Source organism: Typha angustifolia, chromosome 12, assembly GCF_048772165.1.
Source record: "Typha angustifolia cultivar Huaian chromosome 12, ASM4877216v1, whole genome shotgun sequence".
NCBI classification, from domain to species: Eukaryota; Viridiplantae; Streptophyta; class Magnoliopsida; order Poales; family Typhaceae; genus Typha; species Typha angustifolia.
The window spans coordinates 693875-716854 of NC_133250.1; the positions used below are offsets into that span (position 1 = coordinate 693875).

The 22980-nt window shown below is 38.6% G+C and overlaps 5 protein-coding genes across 6 annotated transcripts; 3 read left to right on the forward strand and 2 right to left on the reverse strand.

Moving 5' to 3' along the window:
- Nucleotides 1-2704: 2704 nt before the first annotated feature.
- On the forward strand, nt 2705-8064 carry LOC140771632 (uncharacterized protein At4g26450). Its single transcript, XM_073113197.1, has 5 exons — nt 2705-3017; nt 3238-5051; nt 5218-5398; nt 5586-5631; nt 7541-8064. The coding sequence occupies exons 2-5, from the start codon at nt 3283-3285 to the stop codon at nt 7591-7593; spliced, it is 2049 nt and encodes a 682-aa protein (XP_072969298.1). The 5' UTR covers nt 2705-3017; nt 3238-3282; the 3' UTR covers nt 7594-8064.
- A 759-nt stretch (nt 8065-8823) lies between these two features.
- On the forward strand, nt 8824-10580 carry LOC140772462 (aldehyde oxidase GLOX-like). The gene has a single exon (XM_073114545.1). It carries the CDS (start codon nt 8827-8829, stop codon nt 10468-10470), a length of 1644 nt encoding a protein of 547 aa, XP_072970646.1. The 5' UTR covers nt 8824-8826; the 3' UTR covers nt 10471-10580.
- A 244-nt stretch (nt 10581-10824) lies between these two features.
- LOC140771869 (uncharacterized) lies at nt 10825-14635 on the reverse strand. 2 transcript variants are annotated; one of them, XM_073113650.1, is made up of 4 exons: nt 14348-14635; nt 13207-13719; nt 11566-11708; nt 11068-11206 (listed from the first exon to the last, which is right to left on the reverse strand). In XM_073113650.1, the coding sequence occupies exons 1-3, from the start codon at nt 14558-14560 to the stop codon at nt 11577-11579; spliced, it is 858 nt and encodes a 285-aa protein (XP_072969751.1). In that variant the 5' UTR covers nt 14561-14635; the 3' UTR covers nt 11068-11206; nt 11566-11576. The 2 variants fall into 2 exon arrangements, with proteins under 2 accessions (XP_072969750.1, XP_072969751.1); XM_073113649.1 differs by lacking the exon at nt 11566-11708 and having other exon boundaries at nt 10825-11206.
- A 155-nt stretch (nt 14636-14790) lies between these two features.
- Nucleotides 14791-20041, forward strand: LOC140771868 (F-box protein 7). Its single transcript, XM_073113648.1, has 11 exons — nt 14791-14942; nt 16127-16213; nt 16405-16517; nt 16796-16912; nt 16995-17091; nt 17926-17999; nt 18272-18325; nt 18406-18507; nt 18607-18665; nt 19023-19233; nt 19763-20041. The coding sequence occupies exons 1-11, from the start codon at nt 14933-14935 to the stop codon at nt 19820-19822; spliced, it is 984 nt and encodes a 327-aa protein (XP_072969749.1). The 5' UTR covers nt 14791-14932; the 3' UTR covers nt 19823-20041.
- An 875-nt stretch (nt 20042-20916) lies between these two features.
- LOC140772170 (acetyltransferase At1g77540-like) lies at nt 20917-22663 on the reverse strand. The gene is made up of 2 exons (XM_073114098.1): nt 22282-22663; nt 20917-21190 (listed from the first exon to the last, which is right to left on the reverse strand). Exons 1-2 carry the CDS (start codon nt 22564-22566, stop codon nt 21119-21121), a joined length of 357 nt encoding a protein of 118 aa, XP_072970199.1. The 5' UTR covers nt 22567-22663; the 3' UTR covers nt 20917-21118.
- Nucleotides 22664-22980: the final 317 nt, after the last annotated feature.

Consider the following 22980-nt stretch of genomic DNA (forward strand, 5'->3'; position numbering starts at 1 on the left):
GCAATCTCATTCACATTTTATGTTATTTGGTTGACATTTCTGGTGAACTTATTATAGATAGCCTGTAGTGTAATGTTTACTACATTTTACCTGCTTCTTAGAGTTATCTGTTCTTTGGCTAGTTTGTGCTGTTAGGTTCTATGTGCTGTATGTTCTGATTAATCTCATGATGCTTTATATTGTCAGACTTTGAAGTATATCCGAGATACTATTTTTATGTCAGGTTGGACCCAAAAATTGATGAAATTGCACTGATTATGTCTTCTAAAAAGCCAATGGCATGTTAACGATAAAGCATTCAGAGAGGGCTTCTTGCATATGTTTGTAGGTTAGAGGAAATGAAGATAATTGTCAACTCGGAACATCCAAAACTGCCGAACCTACTGAAAGTGAAATTCTATGGGCCTGGCTACTAGAAAAGAACTCAGATACTTTGGTAGATAAATCTTCCTTCTTCTATCCTTGCTCACTTTATTGTGATCTTTGTGAGTATATTGCTCTCTTAGTAAATAGACCATTTTAGGTAGTACTTGGAAAATGGTAAGAGTATGTAATAAATTAAAGAGCTAGTAAGAGAAATATGAAGTAATAGCCTAATAGGAAAATAGAAACTTATTTTCCAAAACATTTAAAAGAGCCTGAACATCCTAAGGTTAAGTTACTCCACTATAGTCGGATAAGAAATTTAGAGTAACAAAGTACTTATTCACAAGTTTGAAAAAAGAGAGGAGATTTTGGATGCTTTTTTTTTAGTAAATTCCAAAGTTGAATTCCATATGTATTCAGGATGGTAATCCAGTTATTTGGAGGAGCGTCAATATCTGTCATATCTGATTCTCCATGCTTTAATCATCGTGAGCTACCACATGCTCTGGCTTATGGATGCATGATACATCTATGTTGTTGGAACTTGGAATGGTATATGCAAAGTCATAAAACCTAGTTGGCATGTTTAGACAGTTCTCTGGCTTTTCTGTTTTTTTTCTGGCATGTAATGTTGTCAGGAAGACAGGAAACTAGGTTTTGTTCTTCTTATCAGATTTTAACTTATTCTTTTATCAATTTATTTTCCTCTTGCCTTGTAGTGAATTGTACCGTTCAACTTTGATGTTTTCTTATGCTATACTAGAAAAATATGCAAATCTTAGTTTAATGTAAATATGGTTTATAAGTACAGTGCTGTAAATTCCAGTCCTATATATGTGCCGAGTGCAAATTTTTACCTGCTTTGGTTTTCATAGACCCAAAGATCAAAAACCAGAAACGTGTGCACTCAGATCTGTTTAAAGACTATGATTTTTGTTAAAACCATTGAATTTTTTCCCTGTTTGCTAAAGCATCTTTTCCCTCTTTCATTTCAGAGATAACAGATATCCATTTCTCATGTATCCTCTGGATCCTTTTTGCAGTATTGCAGATGTAATCTATGTTTGTCTGCTCTATACTATATTACCATCTGATTTATTCTGCTATATTACCTTCCAAGCAGTTAAGATTATTGGTACATATTTCTCCTTAACATCAAAGCTAGTTCTTTTCGCATAATTATTATTTGGATAGATCAATGGCATGTTGTATCTGCCATTTTCAATGGAAAAAACAACCTTTTGTGCAATATGAATACCAATCTGTGGATTTAGTTACTCCTGTAACACAGATGCTTACAAGCACTAAGCAGTATTGTTACAGTGCGCGACTTTGGAATTGTTTAAACTCATTTCTGATTTGTTTTCCTACCGTTTTCGTGTTCATAGAAGTGAATCTTAAGACCTATATTTTCATGTGGACAAGGTTGGATTGATCAAGTATTAAAGGATGAATGAAGCCTTTGCGCAGGGGTGGAATTTAAATCCTGCTTCCACAATTATGAAATCATGTGCTTATTCCAATTTTCAGTGCGAGTTTGTTTCTGACCACAAAAATGTTGATTGTTGAACTCATAATCTGCTATATGATTCTCTTGACTCAAAGAAGGATACCATATAATATCTCATCATTAAAATGTGAAGAAATTTTGCCATCACTGAAGCTTTCTCATTTGCAACAACACCTCCAGACTACTAAGACATGGTCACAAGTAGGATTACTCTCTGTATTTGCTGTTTTCCTCAAGATTCTCCCAGCTTGATGTGGAGCTGCTACTCTCTATCTATTATCTTCCAGATTAGATACAGTTGTAAACCTATATATTGCTAGATATGAAGACTGCAACTCCTCCAAAGCAACAGTGAGAAAGATCAAGCCACAGATGCGAATGCCATCATATACAACCTTCAGACCAGTATTAAGAAATAGATTGTTTTCAACATTAATATTATTTTGCCAGGGGTTCTTTTGGTTTGTTTTTTTTTGCATGTATACCCCTCCAAAGTTCTTTAATTGCTATCTACCTTTTAAAATATCATATTTATATGTTTACTCTTTAAAACCCATAGCTTCTGCGTGTAATATATGCAATTAAAAATAAGGGTATAAAGGGGGCATTAAACAAATAATAAATATAATCTCTTATGTACATTTCTTTTACAAATTATATGCATTTTTACCTTGTTGGGGCCCACGAGGCCCAAATACTGCTATCCGATATCCGCAGTCACAACTTACCGTCCAAGGAACCGCATAGTTCTCTCGTGTTGTTATATCGATCACCAATGACAAACTCCCGCGTGTCCTCCCCACGAGTACTGCGCTTATTCCATTTCCATCATACCAAACTAGAGAAAGGATTTAGAAAGTGTTGGGGTGGGAAATAAAAAAGAAAAGGAAAAAGAAAACGAAGAAAAAATAGCAGAGACTCGACCCAAGGATTTGCCCTTGGATGGAGGTTTTCGTACCCAGGTTGAAGAAATCGACCAGACTAGAAGGCGATCGGCGGGCCAATCCTGGTCGAAACCCCTCGAATTAGCGGAATTTCCTGTGCTTCGGCGCGAGTATTGATTCGATTTTGGCGCGTTTTAGTATGGAATGTTTGCTTAGGTCTTGGTTGGATTCCGATTCGAAGTAGATGGTACTTCAAGGTATATGTTTTCGATTTCAGATGCAAAAGTTCGATGGTCCTACCATTCTTGAGCTTTTCTTTGTGCAAGTTAGGGTTTTCGGGAGAAATCTAGGGTTTTGATTACCTGATCTTTGTTTGAGTTGAAAGAAGTAAGCTTTTTGGTTTTCTAGCTCAAAAGATTGAATCTTTGATCCAATTATTGGGGTCTTTTTTTTTTTTTTTTGTAATCTATGAACCAGTGAGCTTGAAGGAAGTGGAGGACACGAGGTAGAATTGAAGCAAGGATGCAGTCGAGGAATCGAGTTACGGGAGATGGAGTGAGGTCAGGATCGCTAGGGCTTGGTATCGCAGCTGGACGGATCTCGCCCTTTGGTCGGGGCCACGGTCATGGCGGCTTCAGCCGTGGTAATTCTAAGCCCTTCTACCCTCCTCCTCGCAAATTTGATATTCTTATGGAAGCTGGCCGGCTTGCCACTGAATACTTGGTTGCGAAGGGCGTGCTCCCTCCGAGCTCGCTCCAGGGGAGCTGGCCCAATGGTGCCACCCAGGACTTCAAGGTGCAAGTGAGGGAAAAACATACCTTCACCGAGGGCAGGACTTCGGCCCTTGCCCGGCTCGGGAATCCACCAGGTCCTGATGTCAATCAGCAGCGGAGAAGGTTCAATGATGAGTATGATCATATGGGGTCGCGAAAAAATGGCAGAGGAAGACGAAAGATGGGGTTCTACAGTAGAGGTTATTCAGACTGGGGAAGGGAGAGGGGAAGGAATAGGCCATGGATGGAGAGAAACCGCGGTTATTCTGATAGTATGGATGATGACGAAGATATTGCTCCCGGGTATGGCATAAATCGACGAGGTGGGTATGATGAAGCTGGCAGTAGTGTCTCGGGAGTCGCCGGAGATGGACCACCATCAAAGGGCGAGGGTATGGGAGAGTCTGGTTCCGAGCTAGATGATGCTGGATCAAAGGCGAGTTCATGTAGCACTAGGAAAGACCCTCAGCCTGACAGGGAGAGTGACATCAATATGAACAAAGGGATGGATGACAATAAGGTCTCGAACTCTGATGCTGGGGAAGTCAAGAGTGCTGAGAGAGCTGAATTGGAGAAGAAAAATTCACCAGAGGAGGCCTTGGACGATAAGGCTGATACTCCTCTTGATGATGATTCACTTAGCAAAGATGGGAATAATCTGTTGAAACTTTGGGGCTTTGCAAAAGTCCCAACCAAGCCACGGTCATCATTGACGCATAGAAGTCCAGCAACCACTCAAGATTGCACTGCTGTAGCAAACAATACTGGTGGGGTGACTGAAATGCTAGTGGATGATGTTCCAAGTGCTAGCCACCTAGAGGATAAGAGTACAAACCAGAGAGATAGTCTGGATTGTCCAACAACTATCGTCTCTAGTGCTCTTGTTAACCAGACAGTAGAATCAGTAGATGCACAAAGGGGATCATACAAGAGCATGCAAGATACGGAAGCATCCACAGCAGCAGTCCATGTGACTGAGGAAGATAGCTTTGCACAACATGGTGCTGTAGAAGAAGCTCAGAGACAGAGTAACTTGTCTCCATCAAAGGCATCTGAGGAGAGTAGTATTTCTAAGATCCATGACAACATAGAAACACAAGTTTCCTTAGTTGAGAGATCATCACAAGATGAAGAAATGGTTGATTCGGTTGATGAAGAGAAAGAAGTTAGAACAACCTTATTTCCTAACATGGGAGTGGACTCTGTAGTTAAGATTGAAGAAGAAAAACAAAATCAGTCTACCTCATTTAAAATTTGTGATCTTAACCTTATGGAAGGTCCAGAGATTACTGAGATACCTGATGATCCTGATTTGGATCATCCTGCTACTTATGGCCCATCTCTGGAATCTCAGAAGCAACTACCAGCTGAGTTTGGTCTGTCTATTGGTAAAAATACCAGTAGCACTTATGACTACAATGGAGTTCCAGACAATGATAAAGTGGTACCAGTGACAGTGATTGATCTCGAAGATGATTCCCCAGTTGAAGACGGTAGTTGTGATCCTTCAAAGCAAAAGTACGTTTCTTTTCCTCCAAAATATTTGTCTTTTCACTACATATTTACATAACTACTCCATACTGGAGGACCTTTTTGATTTTCGGTTGTCATGTTCTGTAATGTTCCTTAGACAGCTTTGCTGTTGAAGCTTTTTTTTCTGATATACGCCATATTTGTCAAGCAGGAATAACATAATTTATCCTAGCCTGGAGAATATGCTGAATAATGGAGTGGATACAGATGTTCTACCTGGTATGCAAGATGGTTATACTCTCGCTATCTCTGATTACCTTGGAGCTGATATATCATGTTGCCCATCAATGCAAGAAGACCTTCAGGCTGGAATAGGCCTACACAGTGCAGAGGTAAGCACAGTCACTTGTTCCTGATATTGAGTCATCTAGTGGTTTTATTGTTCTCGAGTATAACCACTAGTACCGGAGATAGTTTTACTTTTACATGCTAGTAGGATTGTTGTGCTTGTAGATTCTTTTTATCTCTTATGGTTTAATGTATGAATAGTTGAATATTGATCATCTCCTCTTCTTTTAGGGGTTTCCTGGTGAAGATTCCATATATGGATCTCTTGGAGATATAGGTAAGACGAATATATATATTTTCTATATTATGGTATCATCTTTTACTCTAAAAGTTTAATCTGTTAGAAAACAGTGATTTTTATGTTTCATATTTTAATAGTTCTCACACTTCTGGGTGAAGACATTTTGATGGGCCAAAAAAGTAAATTTAATTTAAATGGGTGGAGATTTTATATTTTAAATAATAGATGGGTTTGGTAGGAGTCAAACTCAGAACTTCTACTTTGATACTATGTTAACTTACTAATTACTCTAATAACTTAAGTCGTAAGACTACATCAGTATTTATATTTCATATTCTAATATTATCATCTCACTAGTATTATGCCACATAAATATGATTGAAACTTATTAGAATTTTTGTTTGTTTCATAATATTAAACTTACAATATTGCTTCCTATTTACTCAATAGTAAATTTCTCTTTAAAATTAAAGAAGTACATGATGGGAAATTGAGTTCACTACCAATTATACTAGAAAGTACTTGCAATAGTGGAATCGAGCCAACAATCTGCCACTCCTTTCCTTCCAATAAGCCAGTGCACTTCGTTGAATATGTCCAGAGCTAGTCTGGTGCATACAAAATCCTTCAATCAGGTATGACTGATATAACAATGGACTTCTCATAACCAGCAATTTGAGAAACATCTTCTAGGGTTTCATTTGAACATTGAAGAGAAATAAAGAACATTGTTGATGTAATTATTTTCTGCAACAGTTTTAGGTGAAAATATGATGCATAGATCATCAGGTTGAAGTTTTGAAATGATAGGTCTTTTCTAATTGAACTGTGTCTAAGAACCAAATCTTAAACTCCCACAAAAGGAACTAATCTAGCATTTGACAGCAAACAAGGAACAATTATCCGAAGTTCTGGGGGTAACAGAGAATATCATATGGACCAACAAATTATGGAGAAGAGAGAGAGAGAGACATAGGTAGAAGAGAAAGATACAAAGAGATAGTGGGAAGTTGGAGAAGGAACCTGCAAGTCTTTAGTTTCTTCATGATGAGAAAAGAGGCAGTACTTTGATCTAAAATTAAACTAACATGTGGCTTGCATCACATTTGCTAATTACTCAAGAATCTCCTTTTGGCTGGATTTTGATTAAATCGCAACTATACATCAATCAAAACTTATTCTATACCTAATTTAGAAAAGAACATGTTTCTAGTTGATTATCTTATGCTGCGAAAGTAAAATTTATCCTACACATTGAGGAACCAATCCATGCCAAATATCTTTAACAAAGAGCTGTTCCATTATGAACTTTACATGACATTGATGCTACATTTTCCCATGGTTCATGATGATTCACAGGCTAACTGATAGGTATCCTCTTTCTTCATGTCTGAGTTCAAATTATCCACCCAGTTTTGCAGTCTTTACAGCTCAAATGTTTCTTCAATTGATGATCAATGTATACAATTATCCTTACCAACTACACTTGTCCTGGTAATGTTTTATGATTTTATCCCTGTCCAATCTTGATATACTTCACCTTCTCTGATCCTTGATTTGGTGGATGTAAAATGACTCTTTCATCTATAAGCTTCTAAGTTCACCTGCTCTACACATCATTAGTTGAGTCATTGCAATCTCTATGAGTGGCATGCCATGTTTGAATTGTTAAACTAAGCTAGCTAAATAGTGGGCAATCTGTTATACATGCATTTGCATTCTTATTTAGCATTTATCACTTTGATTCTGGTGACAAGCTTTATCTAGTCACTTCTGTAGCCTTATCCAACTTGGATGTTTAACTTCACCTTGTTTTCAGCTAAATGTAGATGCAGAAGGATAGATGACTTCCTGATTTCTTTACATTCCAATATGAAAATAGTTATCTAGTCTGTGCTTCCTTGCATTTCTTTCTGAAATCTTACGTGACATTTTATATTCGCAGGTTTTATGGGCGTCTGGGACCAGCAGCCTCCGGATTATGAGAAATTCTTCTGATCCATATTTGTGAACCAAGTATAAGGTTGCATGTTATCCTCAAGGAATTATCAAAGTTAAGGAGCATATCAAATATAGTAGAATAAATAGATTCTTCCTGCTGATGGCAGCGTTCTAATTGTCTGTGTTCATTGTAACATCATTTGGTCATGAACTGAGGACCCTGAAGTGCTTTATTTTCCGGAGGTGAAGTCTCTTGCCATTCATAATATACTTACTAACGAGAATCAGTATCTATGTATTTCTGAATATTCCAAATCACTTTCCTCTGTTGACATAAAAGAGTTGTTCTCCAAGACAGATTTTCGTATGATTTTCTTTTTCTGCTCGTCAGTTGAAGTTCTTTCTAGGTCTTGTTCACTTCCAATACCAGTATATGTATCTTGTCAATCTATGCAAATGCACAGAGGAAATTCTGGCTTTTAGGATGTTTAAGTATCATCAAATGAATTGAGACAATTAGTTTGGAAATTGCTTGCAAATTTGCCTGTGTTGATTGAGGAAGTAGAGATGACTGGATTGCCTAATGGACATCCTCTTGCAGATTTGCTCTTCTGATATCATTTATAGGATCATATTCCCCTAGTTGTTTAAAGATATCATTTTGGTCACAATTGGATGTTTAGGGTGAAATTACTCCTTAAATTAGTTATTTAGCTTAAATAATATTTACCATCTTTTAGAATAAATATATATTTATTTTAGTATAAGCTTTCTTGTACTAGTATAATAAGTAAATAATCACTCAGATCAATATTAGTATAGTAATACCACTTCTCTCTCTTTTTTTATTAATATTTTTATATTTATCAATTATTATTTTATTTTTAAAAAAAAGATATAATCTTAATTAACTATCATTTTAAAAAATAAAGTGTATTTTTATAATTTGTCAAACTATTATTTTAATTATTTTATTATATTAAATGTAATCACCAGTAATTAAAGTATTAGAACTATAACTCTTGTCACTGCTCTATCTATATTAAGAATATGGAACAATGAGCAGCTGCCGAGTAATCAGCTGTAGGAAATTCCTACAGCCGGGGCCGCAGTGGATCTGGCATCCCTGCATGCATGAAGCGTTAATGACTGGCCCTGGCCCATCCATTCCACTCTCACCTCCCGAGTCTCCCCTCCTCTCTACCCGTCTCCTACCTCCTCCCCACCACCTTCAAGAAACCCCCTCAAGAAACCCCCCCGAAGACGAAGATGGAGACGGAGACGGAGACGATGATGATGCCACCTTCAAGAATTACCATCATACCCCTCCTCGTCTTCCTCCTCTTGATCACCCAAAGTCGAGAAGAAGAAGTAGTAACGGTGGAAGAAGAAGGAGGGGGAGGTACGTGGCTTCTCCTCCACCCGAACATCGGCATCTGCGCCATGCACATGCAGCTCCTCCCCAACAACCACCTCCTCGTGTTCGACCGCACCGACTTCGGCCCTTCCAACCTCTCCTTCCCCTCTACCGTCCCTTGCTCTGGCGACTGCACCGCCCACTCCGCCCTCCTCGACCTTGCATCCACCTCCATCCTCCCCCTATCCCTCCTCTCCGACCCATGGTGCTCCTCCGCTGCTCTCCTACCCAACGGCTCCCTCCTCCAGTCAGGTGGTTTCAACTCCGGCGACCGCTCCCTTCGACTCTTGTCTCTTCCCTCCTCCTCCTGGCTCGAACTCCCCTCCTACCTCTCCGTCCGCCGCTGGTACGCCTCCAACCAGCTCCTCCCCCAAGGCCGCGTCATCATCCTCGGCGGCCGACGCCAGTTTAACTACGAGTTCTACCCGCGGAACGAGGAAATCCCCCTCTTTGACTTCCCATTTCTTGAGGAGACCACCGACGCGAATTCCGAGGACAACCTCTACCCCTTCCTCCACCTCCTCCCGGACGGTGCCCTCTTCGTCTTCGCCAACACCCGAGCCGTCGTCTTCGACCCCCTCGCTGGAGGGGATCGCTCCCTCCGCCGCCTCCCGGACATTCCCGATGGCGTCCCGAGGAACTACCCCAGCTCCGGGTCCTCTGTCCTCCTCCCCCTCCGCCCCTCCGGCGGAGGCGGCGGCACTACCCGCGCCGAGGTCCTCGTCTGCGGCGGCGCCCCGCGCGGCTCGTACGCCGCAGCGTCCGGAGGTACGTTTCTCCCCGCATCTCACACCTGCGGGAGGATCTTCCCGGCGGACCCAGACCCGGCCTGGGCCATGGAAGAAATGCCGATGCCGCGCGTCATGGGTGACATGGTGCTCCTGCCGACGGGTGACGTCATCATTATCAATGGTGCCGGCGCCGGAACGGCCGGTTGGGAGCTGGCCCGCGAGCCAGTGCTTAATCCGGTCTTGTACCGACCGGACGGGCCGGTGGGCCGCCGGTTCGAGGTCCTGAATCCGACGGGAATCCCGAGGCTGTACCATTCGTCGGCGGCCCTGGACTTCTATGGGAGGGTGACGGTCGGGGGGAGCAACCCGCACATGGGCTATGTGTTCGCCGGCGTGGAGTTCCCGACGGAGCTAAGCCTGGAGGCATTCCTGCCCCCGTACCTCGACGCGCTGTACGACGGAAGGCGGCCGAGAAAGTTGGAGGCGCCGGCCGAGGTGAGGTACGGCGGGGAGGTGACGGTGAGGTTCGAGGTGGAGGAGGGGGTGCAGGAGGGGGCGATGGTGGAGGTGGCGGCGGTGGCGCCGGGGTTCGCGACTCACGCTGTGGGGATGAACCAGAGGGTTGTGATGTTGGGGCTGAGGAGGATGGAGAAGGTGGGGGAGATGGGTTACGTGGCCGAGGTGGTGGCACCGCCTTCGTCGGAGGTGGCGCCGCCGGGGTATTACATGTGGTTTGTTGTGCACGACCGGGTCCCCAGCCAGGCAGTGTGGGTCCAGATCGGATGATCCTGGAGACATTGCCCACCAGGATCTTGACGATGGAATTTATCAAAAACACCCCTAGGTGTTGTAAGTTATCATTTTCACCCCATTTATTAGGGATAATTATATATAAACTCCAGAACTGCATCCCATTTCCATATAGACCCCTCAATTATTTTTGTTTTTACTATGTAGAACGTCCATTCCATCAAAAGTAGATATTAATAAACTGGTATTTAGATAAACTATTAGTATAAATTCTATGATACTAGAATAAATTTATGCTTATGCTTATTCCACTAGTATATATCTCACTTTACTCCTTGAAGCTGCCTATTGATTGCCACTATCCATGAATACCAATCAAGATCAATTAAGTAGCTACAACAAGATGTAAGAGATCTTTATTTTTGCGATTGATTTCGCTCAAAAGATGACATAAAACTCTGGCCCAGAATCCTGGATCCAACTTAAAGGCCGGAATAATTTGTAGTGCCATGAAAAGAATGACAATTATATACTAACTAGCTTATTACTGGCTCTGGGACTCAGAATTATCAGCAGAGTCAGGTATTACTTCAGATTGCTCCACAGGTTTCTCTGAATCTAAATTAGACTTCGCCTGGCCAGAGCCGGTAGAAACTTTCACCACGGCTGGTCTAAGAACCCGGTCTTTAAAAACAAACCCTCGACCGGCTTCTTCGGAAATAATGCCTGCCTTGAACTGCTGGGATTCTTCTCGCGCAACAGCCTCGTGAATCTTCATCAGAAAAATAGAGCGGTGTTAATTGCATAGTTATAAGAATGAAGAGTTAGCATTTGCAGTTCGCCAGGAAAAAGAGTAGCGAATCACTGTGTCAAGAAGCCAGAGCAAAAGGGAAGTAGATTAAACAAAAAGTTAACTCATAGCAAAAGCTGCACAGCATCAAGATCCAATTTACTCAAGTTATCCTCAGATTAAGTTCTTTTTTTCCCAAAGATCTTAAGTATTCCAAGTTATTGTTACAAATTTACAATGAATCTTGTGTTGCTTTACATGATCTTCAACACAGAAAGAGGAATATGTAATGGAACTCCATCGCCCCATAATGTAACACAAAGAAGTTCTTGTCGGTTTACCTATATTGCTGTTACAACTCGTTTGATTCTTCTGTTTCTCTGCAATTCCTCTTTTGCTTTCTACTCTTACTTTGGATAAATCCATATGTTAATGTTCTCCAGAGTCCAGAAAATATTGATGATCCCCAGTTTACAGTGTCCCCCTGGAGCTGAATTTTAGTAAGAACACATAATACTTCCTTCTCAAGAACTAAGGGTTAGCTGAACAGATGCTTTTATTTTCTAAAGTTGAACACCAAAGAGCAATTAGAACCATTAAACCTCTCCTAAAATCATAGCTGGTTAACCTATGTCTCTTAATGATATTAACAGTTTAACACACCTCCAAATCATAGAGGTTCCAAGTGTGTTTAACTTTACTATGTCTCCAGCAAATTTGTGATAATGTATTAAAGATACAAGCCATTTAAGGATGCCCTCCAAACAGACCACAGCCAATCATTACTAAGCAGCACGCAGGAAAAGATAATGCTGTTACAGATCAGGTGGATTTAGAAGAGGTATGTAGGTCGGGTTGTAAAAGATGATTGAAGATTGAAAAAGCTAGTATAACCCCAAAGGCTTAAACCTATAGCTCCGATATTGATAAGTCAGCAATATAAGCTAAGCTGTTAAATCCGAAATGACTGCCAAGTTTCTAATAAGACAGGGGAAAGTTAGCTAAACTAAGTAATAATCATGCACGGTGAACAATTCAAACACATTCTATATTAAATATTAGGGAATTTTATTAAAGATACCCTACATTTTGCTTTTATTCTCAATTACACCCTACGATATAAATATTTATCATTCGGCTACTGTATTTTATGCTTAATGCTTTAAAAATACCCTGAGTTAACTTTAACTTAACAGATTGACGAAATAAAGAATGTTCCATTAGTTTTAAAAATAAAATAAAAGTAACTAAAATACCCCTTGTTTTACATTAAAATTGGGTTCCCAACTTATTTTACTTTGATTATAAATAATTACTTAAGGGTACTGCAGTCATTTTGCATCTATAGTTATTTTAACTTATTTATATGAGAACTGACCATTATTAAACCTAATGGTAGGGTGTTTTTGAGGATTAAAAGCAAAATATGGAGGTTCAAATAACAAATATCCATATGATTGAGTGTGAATGATAATACAAGCAAAATGTAGTGTTTTTGATTAATTTTCCTAAATATCAAGTGGAGTAATTTGGTTCACATCTATTAATTTGTCTTAAATGTAGAGCCTTGCAAGACTGGTAAATAGTTATAAAACAAATAAAAACTTGCAAAGGACAACTCTTAATTTTTCATATGTTAAACCAATCAAAATGACCAGTAGTTTCATGATGTCTGAAAGAAGATAGCTAGTACAAATTAATTAGGCACAACAGAAGAAAACATAATGCATTTAGAACTTTTTTTTTTTTTATGGGTATGTATGCTTCACAGAACCAAAATCATTTGGTGCAATGCATACTAAGTATAATAGGACTTTAGAAATATATGATATCCAATAGGACCTATAACAAAAAAGGAAAAAAACATAATATTCTAAAAAATTTGGCCAAGCATATGCAACAAAAACTATACACACTACGAAGCTGCACAACGACAAGATTAGCTGCAGAAGAATCACAGAATAAATAAATAATCAACTTACAGCAGGATCGAAAGGCTTGCCAACTGTCTCGACTACACCCACACCCAAGCTTCTCAATGTTTCCACAAATTGCTTGTATATACCTTGATAACTTGTTTCAATTTTTCTCTCCTTATCTGTTTCTGGCAATACCTGCTGCTTGGCCTTTTCAAAACTATCAACAATGGGCAACAAACTCTCAACTACATCCCCTTGTATATCTGATGTAAAAGTAAGACGATCCTTCTCCGATTTCTTCCTGAAATTCTCAAAATCAGCCTTTAAACGAAGAAACTTATCCTTTCCCACAGAAATTTCAGTTGTTATATCTGCAAAACTAGCAGACAGATCATTCTTCAAATTCTCCACAGCACAGATTGCAGCCTCTATTTCATAAACAGTCTTCTCATCTCCTTCCAGATGAGCATTCTTGTAGGCTTTGATGAGGTTTCTCATATCAGGCAGATTCTGTGGATCTATCTTGACCCCTGAGTTGCTCTCCTGGGTTTGGTTCTCTTCATCCCCATTGATCATCTGAAACAAAAAAGAAAAAGTAAAAAGGACACAGTTAGTAATCATGTTGATTTGCTTTGCTATATGAATAAAGCTCCAAACTCGATCATTATCTCAAGGAGTTCACTAATGATTATATTTTCAGTTGTTAACGGAAGCTTTATCAAGAGCTATTCAATAATAAATTATAAGTCCTTAATTTATTCTGGCTACACAGCCAGCTGAGAAAAAAACAACTCTCAATTCGCAATACTCCATCCAAATCCACTGATAGCAATTGAAATCTCATAATTTAATGGTTCCAAGCAGTGGATTTGGAGAAACTAGAATTCCAAATCAAATGACTTCCAGGGCTTCGGGGGGCTTCCAAACAGGGTGCCGCTGCAATTAATTTGTGACGAAAAACAAAGAGAAGCATGCAAAATAAAAATAAAAAATACCTACCTTTTGCCACAATCCTCCACCCAAGAGATGATTTTGTTTTATTAATCCATTCAAGAACTATTGGGACAGACCAAGTACAATTCAACGCATCAGAAACAACAAAAAGAAGCAATCTTTTCAAGGACTAATCAATAAATACGCTAAATCAATGCAATGCCCAGAACAAAACAACCTAATGAAGAGCCAGGAAACGGAAAGTAGGCACCTTTTGATCGGTTTCCGCGACTTTGGAAGCAGCCCGGAAGGATCTCCGACGAAATTGGGAGGAGAGGACTCCGTGAGTGGACTTCCCACTAGGTTGCCGCCGAATTGGGAGAACCAGGGATAGGGATTTGAGGGGCTTCGAGGAGGAATTCGAACTACAGAGAGGTCTGGGCGAGAAGGAGACGGAGTAATTTGCGAAGGAAGCAGCCGCCATTGGAGCGAATCCAGCTTCCACTATCTCCTCTCTTCTCGGGCCAAGCTTTACATCCGCTGTCTATACGAAGCTTACCTTCGATGGATTTTATCGTCCAATCCGTTTCTTACAGCCGTCCGATCGGAGAGGTATATGCATCGGACGATCCTGATGCAATTTGATCGCTCGAAGGAGGATTCTAGAAATAGGTAGAGCGGAATTTTGATCATATTTATCTCAAGATAATCTTAGCCGCCCACTAGGATATGGACGGCTTAGAATCGGAGAAGAGGCCATAATTTAGTTTCTTGTCGGCCTTTTTGGTGTCGCGTCTCGTACTTCTATTTTCCTCTCCCAGCCTGCGATTTGGGAATTCTCCAATCTTCGAGTCAAATGGCTTCAGGTGATTTTTTCTTTCTATTTGCTTCATTTCGTTATCGATTAAATTGACGATTTATTTTTAATGAGAAGAGCACAAAATATTGCACGAATTTTCATCTAATTGGAAGTTTAGACGAGGAAGGAGATTTCACCGTTTTGGGAGTTTTCAATCCACGTTTCCGAGTCTTAGTTTTGCTTCGGAGTGGAATTGTTCGTAAAGATGGAAGCTTTCGTGTGACAGTGAATAGTATGATCCAGGAATATAGTGGATTTTTGGTTGTTTAATTGCAGAGTATCTGAGTTTATCTTGTGCTTTTGCATTTTTACTATCTGGGTTTCGTTGGAAACATGAAAGAGATGGATATTTTGATACGAATGAACTTTAGCTTATGTTTCCTTATTATATTGTGGGGTTATAGTGGTTGGATACTATATTGTCTCTTTTTATTTTTCTTTCTTTCTTTAGGTTGCATTTGTGTCTTAAATTATTGGAGAAGAGCTCCTAATCTCTTATGGTATCTTGTAGTTTGTGTTTTTCATCTTCCATTTTGTCCTTTCTTGCTATGTCCATACTGCATATGATTCTTTTCCTTCATGGATAATAACGTAAAGTGTATAGCTGGTCTTACCAATCACGTTAGTTCCTTATGTAGTGAAAGCAACATATTGATCTAATTCATACTTGAGTAAATTGATGCTTTCTTCAAGATTAATGTTGAAATTGAAAAACATAAGGGAAGATTATAGGGAACCGATGGAAATTCTTAGATATGCTTGCTCCTTTAGTCAGCAATAGATAGTAATGTCATGTAACTTTTTCATGTTTTAAGGTCTTCCCGAAACTTGAGAATTCTTGTCCATTCTTAGATGCGATGCCACTGAAAAACAACCATGCGAAGTTGCAGACATGAGAGTTCAAAAATTTAACACATTTTTTCTTATGGATATGATAAAGTCTTAAAGCTATCTCAAATACCCAACTGAGGATAGTTATTTGGGAACATGAATTATAAGAGTTGGACTCATTAAGTACATATATTAATTGATCACATTCTGTAACTTTATTTATTTACTTGTTCATGGAAGCTGGTGTAAATTTTCTCTAAGCGGTTGTTTGTAAGATTTTATAAACCCTCATTAGTTGCACAGAATCTGGACAATCTTATTTTCATACTCACCTGGGCTCTGTCAATGTTTTTGTTACAGACATTTCCATTGCAGTTCCTTCAGAGCTCAACCCATTTTCTCATTTGAGAAGCATGCAGTTTATTGCAACAGAAAGACCATGGCTGAGTAAGTGCTGAAGTAACTTGATGCTGCCTCCTCATAGTTGTTGTATTCTGAGCTTTTATTTCCTTTTTGTGCCTTCCTGCACCTTTCATGCTTTGTCCTATGCTTGGTGCCTTTCCAGGGTTTTCATATTCTCATGCTAAAAGTTTTCTTGTGTCAATTTATTTGTTTCTCACTAAATGATCCCATGTCAGATCTTTATGGGATTAGAGTTCGGCCTGTCGCTCCCTTTGGCAGTTTCAGTAGTAGGCCATTTGTTGATCCAGCCCTCATCCATCGTTGTTTGCCTGATGAATTGCTTTTTGAGGTACTTGTTAATTCCCTTTATGGGATTTGCTTCATAACCATAGTAACTAATATCTCAATCTCTGAATTGTACATCTGCATAACTTTGGATTTGAGACATTTGATACTAGACACTATGATGTCATTTAGTTGTTACTATCTTCACATTTTTACTGAATATAATTTTTCAGTTCTTGCTCTTAATCTCATGTTATGAGCACCATTGTATAAATCGTTTGAATTGCTGTCCTTCAAACACAATCATTTCATTCAATCTTCTTATGGGATGATGACAAGCAGGTTTTCACAAGAATGAATCCATACACTTTAGGAAGGGCTGCATGTGTCTGTCGCAAATGGAGATATACAATTCGTAATCCCAGTCTTTGGCGCAGTGCATGCCTGAAAACATGGCAGGTTTATGTAACTAAAATTATCCTGTTACTTTGGCCTGCTTATTGTACATTCTGCTGAAACATATGCGACTTTTCTTGTGAAGATTTCTGGAGCAGAGACTAACCACAAAATGGTTCAATCCATGTATGATGGTTCTTGGAGGAAAATGTGGGTTCAGAGACCAAGAATTCGAACTGATGGTAAGTTTCTGAGAACCAATTTGCTGATTTGTTATAATGTTTACATTATTTGACATAAAAGATGTAGATTATGGTGGCTGACAGCTGCCTATAGGATGATGCTAGGCCCATCTACATGTCAGCTTTCAATATATAGGATGATAATAAACTTTGAAGTACTCGTAAGTGTTGACAAATTAAGTGCTCAGTGACCATGATAATTCCACAAGGTTTTAACTAATATGCGATTACTTCAGATTTATTTTATATCATCTATCTATCTATCTTCTAATATTTAGTATTGTTTTATGTTTTATTCGTCCTGACCTTCTCCAGAGCTGTGGATATCATCTGTTTACTTGTTTGGCTCCTATAGTTTTTAAACAGTAGTGTAAATTATAGTTGCCTGCATAGGGACTCTTTTTTCATGGTTCAGTATTCAGAAATCGGGTTTTTGGGTGTGAAAGATGGTGAGTACCTTCATACACTTGCTCATTCCGTAATCAATAATGTCCTTCATTTCCTATTGAAGACAATGTGAAACATGTATGATCTGTTAAGTTCTTCTATGGTTAATGTCATTCGGAGCTTCAATTGTGCTATAGCTAGACATGAATGAGCATCTCAGCAGAATGTGATGTTCTATAATCTACTTCCTTATGCTTCTTGTGAACAAATTCTCAATAAAATCTACTCTTTTGCCAAAAAAGGATAAAGAAAATTTATGCATTTTATATTTGCTTGTACAATTATCCTTGGTTTTTTTTTTAATCATGTAAGAAGTACTGCATTCAGTTATTTATTTCTTTAAAGTTATCTTTCGATTTTTACCTTGAGCCTTTCTTGTATCTTCAGGTCTCTATGTTAGTAGGAATACATATATTCATACTGGAGTTGCAGAGTGGAAGGTTACAAATCCTGTCCATGTGGTATGACATGTCCTTCTAGCTTTTTAGTGGTAAAAAGTTCATTAGGCATTTAATTGTATTGCTGATGATTGCCTCTAGAAATAATAATTCTCTTAATTTCTTTCCATAAAAGCTTAAGGCAGTAATTTCTGATTCAGTAATTAACTCTGGGATATCAATACACCAACATAAGGTCATTTACACCGGATAAATCATCTGTTTTTTCAAGAAACATGGTACTCTCAATTCTGTTTCTTTCAGTTGGTATTAGTAGCTGATTCTTTTCTATGCAGGTTTGCTACTATCGTTACCTGAGGTTTTATCCAAGCGGCAAGTTCCTCTACAAGGTTGTTAAAGGAAGAGGCATTATACTATTAGAGTGTCTTACACAATATGAATTCTCATGTTCTTTTGTTCTGGATAGCAGATTTCCTCTCAAAAAGTTAAAGAAGTGGTAAAATGCATGAATTTCCGAGCATCTAAAGCAGATTGTGTTTTCAAAGGTGACTATATATTGACTGATGACCAGGTATATGTTGAAGGCTTGAGACCATTTAAATATATAATCTTTCTGTTTCTGTGGCACCTAATTTAATTGTATTGTACATATCTTTTGTGCTATTTGTAGGTTGAAACTGCTCTTTTGTACCCAGGCTTCCGTCATACTCTCCTAAGGATGCGCCTGAGGTATTAAATTTGAATAGTTCCTTTTGACATAGTTATTCTGAATCATCTGGCTTATATATTGGGAGAATGAGTCAACTGGTATCTGACGGTGATATGCCCCCAAGTTCTGAAATACACTAAACCCTACTTTTTCCTTCTTTCAAGTGGTGAGGCCTTTAACCATATTTGTAAATTGTGGTCCATGGAGAAGAGCTCTAGTCCCTTCTGCCCTTTACCTGGTCCTTCAGTGTGGAGTTATTCTTTTCTCACTCTGAAGCAGCATTAGATCCATTCTTCCAGCTGAAGCAATGCTTGTGTATCATCCGATGAGTTATTTTGCTACTTATTTTGATACTCAGCTAATAAAATTCTTTGCAGCCTAAGAGGCACTACAATGGGGGCAAACAATCGATTGGATCTATTGAAACTCGTCACAACTGGAGTTAATGCGATTGAATTACAGAACCGTGAGGGTGACATGCTTGGGCTTGTGGAGGGCTGGGAGGAGGATGAGACACATGACCCTGATGTACCTGCTATCTCACATCGAAGGGGTTTGACACCTTTTGTTTTTGTTCCATTTGAAGAGGTAATATTTTCTCAGTTCTAAATGAATATTCACATCATCCAACATTCAGAGCTGATGACAATTGCTTGTACTTGTAGGTAGTTGTCCTTTTTATTTTGCTTTGATTGTTATTGCCTCAATGTTAATACTCTATCCATGTCTTCCTGTACATCTACATCTTCATTGTAGTTTATCTCTTTTGATGAAGTTTATTTTTATTCTTGGGCTCTTCCAATTTATCAGAGTTAACTTGATATATCGCAGCTTTTGCATTCTTTGATATAGGCTAAATGGCCTTTAATAAAAAAAAAAGACAGGCTAAACAGTAAGTGTACATTGAAGGAGGATAAATTGAATCATATGGAAAGATTATAATCAGGACATAGATGAGTCACCTCATTCATATCAACATTTGTACTGTAAACAAAAATCATTCATTAAATATGCTTGAGAACTTACTGAGTAGCTTATTGATACTCATGTCTACTTCTTGCATCTCTTGAGCTTTGTATGCCATTCTTGTTATACTCTTTTTTAACCCTTGTTTCAGGTTGAGACATCGGTATTAAATCTTCCAGTGGATAAGATGGATTACTTTGTTCCTGGCTGATGCTTGATCTAGTTGGTGTACATATTTTCCTTCTTTTGCTATTTATATCGGTATTTTGTTCTCTCTGTATATATGTCAGGGATTTTCTTTCTTCTGAAGGATCTCTGGAGCTGGAAACTCTTACCTTATGAATTCCCAAGATAACACACTTATATAAGCTTGAATCTTTGTATACTAAAATTGTTCTTATTGAATGTATAATTGCCCCCTGCTTCTTTACTTTTAGGCTCAAATTTTAGATTGCTAATCTAAATCATCAAATTAATGTATGCGTTACAATACTATACTATATATATACAGAAATTTCTTGCAAATTTTAAGAAAATATTTAATGTTTTCTTGAGACCATATGACATCTTGATCAAAGGGTTGACACTTACTTCATTGAGTTGCTTTCTTTTTTACCCTCTCAAAAGCCAAGTATATATACAAGCAAATAGTAGTTTGTTGAGATTTACTTCACTGCAGAGTGAACAAATGAAGAATATAACTGCATGAAAAGTTGCTTTTTGCCCTCTCAATTCTCGGAAGGCAAGTATATCTTTAAAGAAGTATATAAAGTCAACCTCAGTGAATCATCTTCGCATTATCAAGTAATATTTTTAATATATATATATATATGTATATATTTAGTATGTATTATAATTAGTTATAATTTTTTTCCTTGTGTTATTCTCATTCCCTCACCATTGTTTGGTGAGCTTCAACACTTTCTTCTCCATTGTAGCTCTAGCTCTGTTCTCCCTCTCCCCTCTCTGTTTCTTCCTGAATAAATATAACTAGACTTCACCCACTTTTCTCAACCCAAAAATAAATAAATAAATAATGAACAAACTTGTTATTCATAATTTTTGCAAGGGTAAAAAACACTTGAAACTATACTTTAAATATAGTTAATATAATATCTTTTTTGTAAGTGACTACAACATAATGAATAACATTGATAACTCACACAAAATGAAATCAATACACCAATTTAAAAGAAGTATCAACCACCATTTAGATGGAAATGTTCACAGCCAAGTACTCATATCAAAGCATATTACTCAACAGTCTTCAAAACTTTTACCATATATTCTGCATTGCCTAAAATGTAAACATGAAAGATGTGGTTATTTATATCTTTAACAGATCAAAATAGTTTCTCCAACAACACTTATTGCTGAATTACATAGTAAGTAGAGCAATGAAGCAGTGCAACACTCACTGACACAGAAGAAACAAATATCTTTTACTGACATACAATATTTACTATTGAAAGTTTCAGTATGGAGCTACACATTGCATTGCGGAACTTCACATGCATGATTTTGCTTCCTCCTTATATACAAGTGTGTTCCACTCTGCGTTGCGAGGAAGAAATGTATCCTGCAATATAAGGGGTAAGAAATTGATATTTCCAAATAGTTCCTTCAAAGATAGCATACGGCGAGGTATAAAGTCTATTTTACAAATTATACATGCTTATAGTGCAAATGAAATGTAATAAGCCATTCAAAATCTGTGTAAAATTGAGTAGATATGAACATGCTTATGCCATTAAAAGATGAATCTCGAGCAGCTCCTGTACATTACGCCTTTGAAATATCAAGTTTAAAAATTGTATAATATGAATAAGCTTATGATACTAAACCATATGTAGCACCAATAGTTAGTACAACCCCAAGGGAAGGGGTTGTGGGATTGAGCCCTAGCTGACAGTGGAGAAAAGAAAAAAAGGAAAATGCTATTTGTGTCTACAGGTGGCTTTAATGGCTTGGCTAAGCGGTTTGGCTCGAGCTTGACTATTCGACAGTGTGGCAGCTCATTGTAGTAGCTTAATGAGATGATTAGCTTATGTGTGGATCACCTTGAGATTTAGGTACTCTTATATTGTCGACTCTTTATCTGACTTATATCCAATCTAAGTCTATATCTATGGGCTCTTGAATGATAAAGGAAAAACAAGCTTATGCCATAATTATGCAATGTATTGCTGCAAAGAAGCCAAGCCATTTAATTCAAGCATCCTGATCAGTAAAATTTCTTCAGAAGCTCAATTCCCTATCTAGATCCGTACTCTCAGTGATATAAACCTACTGGAAATTGAATTGGCATGCACAAATCAGTTTTCGACATTTCAACAAGCACATCAACTGCATGCAGCAACAGCTCACAATCAATGAACATCAGCGATGAATCCAAGGACCAAGATATGCAACAATTTACGTTCAAGATTACATCTTTCAGATGATTCATTAAGCTTCCCAAGATTTCACATCAAACCCAGATCCACAAGGCTACCAATTTCCCCCCTTTCCCCTCCTCAATACCATAAAAATCAAAACTTTGATCCAAGATCTTACCAATACCAACCTCTAGTACCGAACAAACTCGATTTCTAAACAGACCAACTCCAAGTAGCCGATCCAGAATAAATTTTTGAAGCAAATGGAAAGAGGAAAGAGAGAGAAACTCACGGAGATATAGGAGCAGGTGGGAATTACGAGCACGGAGTGGCGCCGCGCGTGGTCGAAGGCTGCGGTACAAAGGTGCGCAGCGAGGCCCAACCCACGCTTGCTCCTGGGCACGTACGTGTGCACCATATCCATCACCGTCTTCTTCGCGCTAGGATCGACGCCGGGGCCGACTTCTCTGAAGCGGTATTGGAGGAACGCCTCCTTGTCCTCCGTCTCGAACCTCTCGTCCTTCTCGTTCCACACGATCGGCAGCGGGGATCCACCGGAAACCGACTCCTTCGCCATTAGTGCTATCCTGCGTCCTTCTCAATTCTTGGCTGCTCGCAGTTACAGGAGGTTAAAAAGGTCTGGATTTAGACTCGGTCTATCAGTCTAAGATAGACAGATAGTATGTGTGCATATTGCGTCCACACTAATGCATGACTTTTGCTAGTTAGAAATCCAATAAATCTAAATTGGTCAGCGTTCTTCCGAATCCATGTTCAAATCTAGCATCATTATTATTATTAGATCCATTTTGTTATTCAACAGCAGCCACCACCTACGACTGACAGCTTCGATTTATTCTGATATATCTTGCTATTTTCCCAAGTTCAAATGGGAAAATTTTGACTATACTAAATTTGAATCAAGTAAATGATAACGTATGAGCACAGTAGACACCGTCAAACAATTTGAAAGCCTTCCAGTAATTAAGTA

Excerpts from the sequence above, each read along its gene's own strand:
- LOC140771632 (XM_073113197.1), top strand. The coding sequence starts at position 3,283 with ATGCAGTCGAGGAATCGAGTTACGGGAGATGGAGTGAGGTCAGGATCG. Across the intron at positions 5,052-5,217 it reads TGTGATCCTTCAAAGCAAAA|GAATAACATAATTTATCCTA; the intron begins GTACGTTTCTTT and ends TTTGTCAAGCAG. Across the intron at positions 5,399-5,585 it reads TAGGCCTACACAGTGCAGAG|GGGTTTCCTGGTGAAGATTC; the intron begins GTAAGCACAGTC and ends CTCTTCTTTTAG.
- LOC140772462 (XM_073114545.1), top strand. The coding sequence starts at position 8,827 with ATGATGATGCCACCTTCAAGAATTACCATCATACCCCTCCTCGTCTTC.
- LOC140771869 (XM_073113649.1), bottom strand. The coding sequence starts at position 14,560 with ATGGCGGCTGCTTCCTTCGCAAATTACTCCGTCTCCTTCTCGCCCAGA. Across the intron at positions 13,720-14,347 it reads TCGCGGAAACCGATCAAAAG|ATGATCAATGGGGATGAAGA; the intron begins GTGCCTACTTTC and ends TTTTTGTTTCAG. Across the intron at positions 11,207-13,206 it reads GCAAGCCTTTCGATCCTGCT|ATTCACGAGGCTGTTGCGCG; the intron begins GTAAGTTGATTA and ends TTTCTGATGAAG.
- LOC140771868 (XM_073113648.1), top strand. Across the intron at positions 17,092-17,925 it reads ACCAAGAATTCGAACTGATG|GTCTCTATGTTAGTAGGAAT; the intron begins GTAAGTTTCTGA and ends TTGTATCTTCAG. Across the intron at positions 18,000-18,271 it reads TTACAAATCCTGTCCATGTG|GTTTGCTACTATCGTTACCT; the intron begins GTATGACATGTC and ends TTTTCTATGCAG.
- LOC140772170 (XM_073114098.1), bottom strand. The coding sequence starts at position 22,566 with ATGGCGAAGGAGTCGGTTTCCGGTGGATCCCCGCTGCCGATCGTGTGG. Across the intron at positions 21,191-22,281 it reads CCACCTGCTCCTATATCTCC|GATACATTTCTTCCTCGCAA; the intron begins GTGAGTTTCTCT and ends CTTATATTGCAG.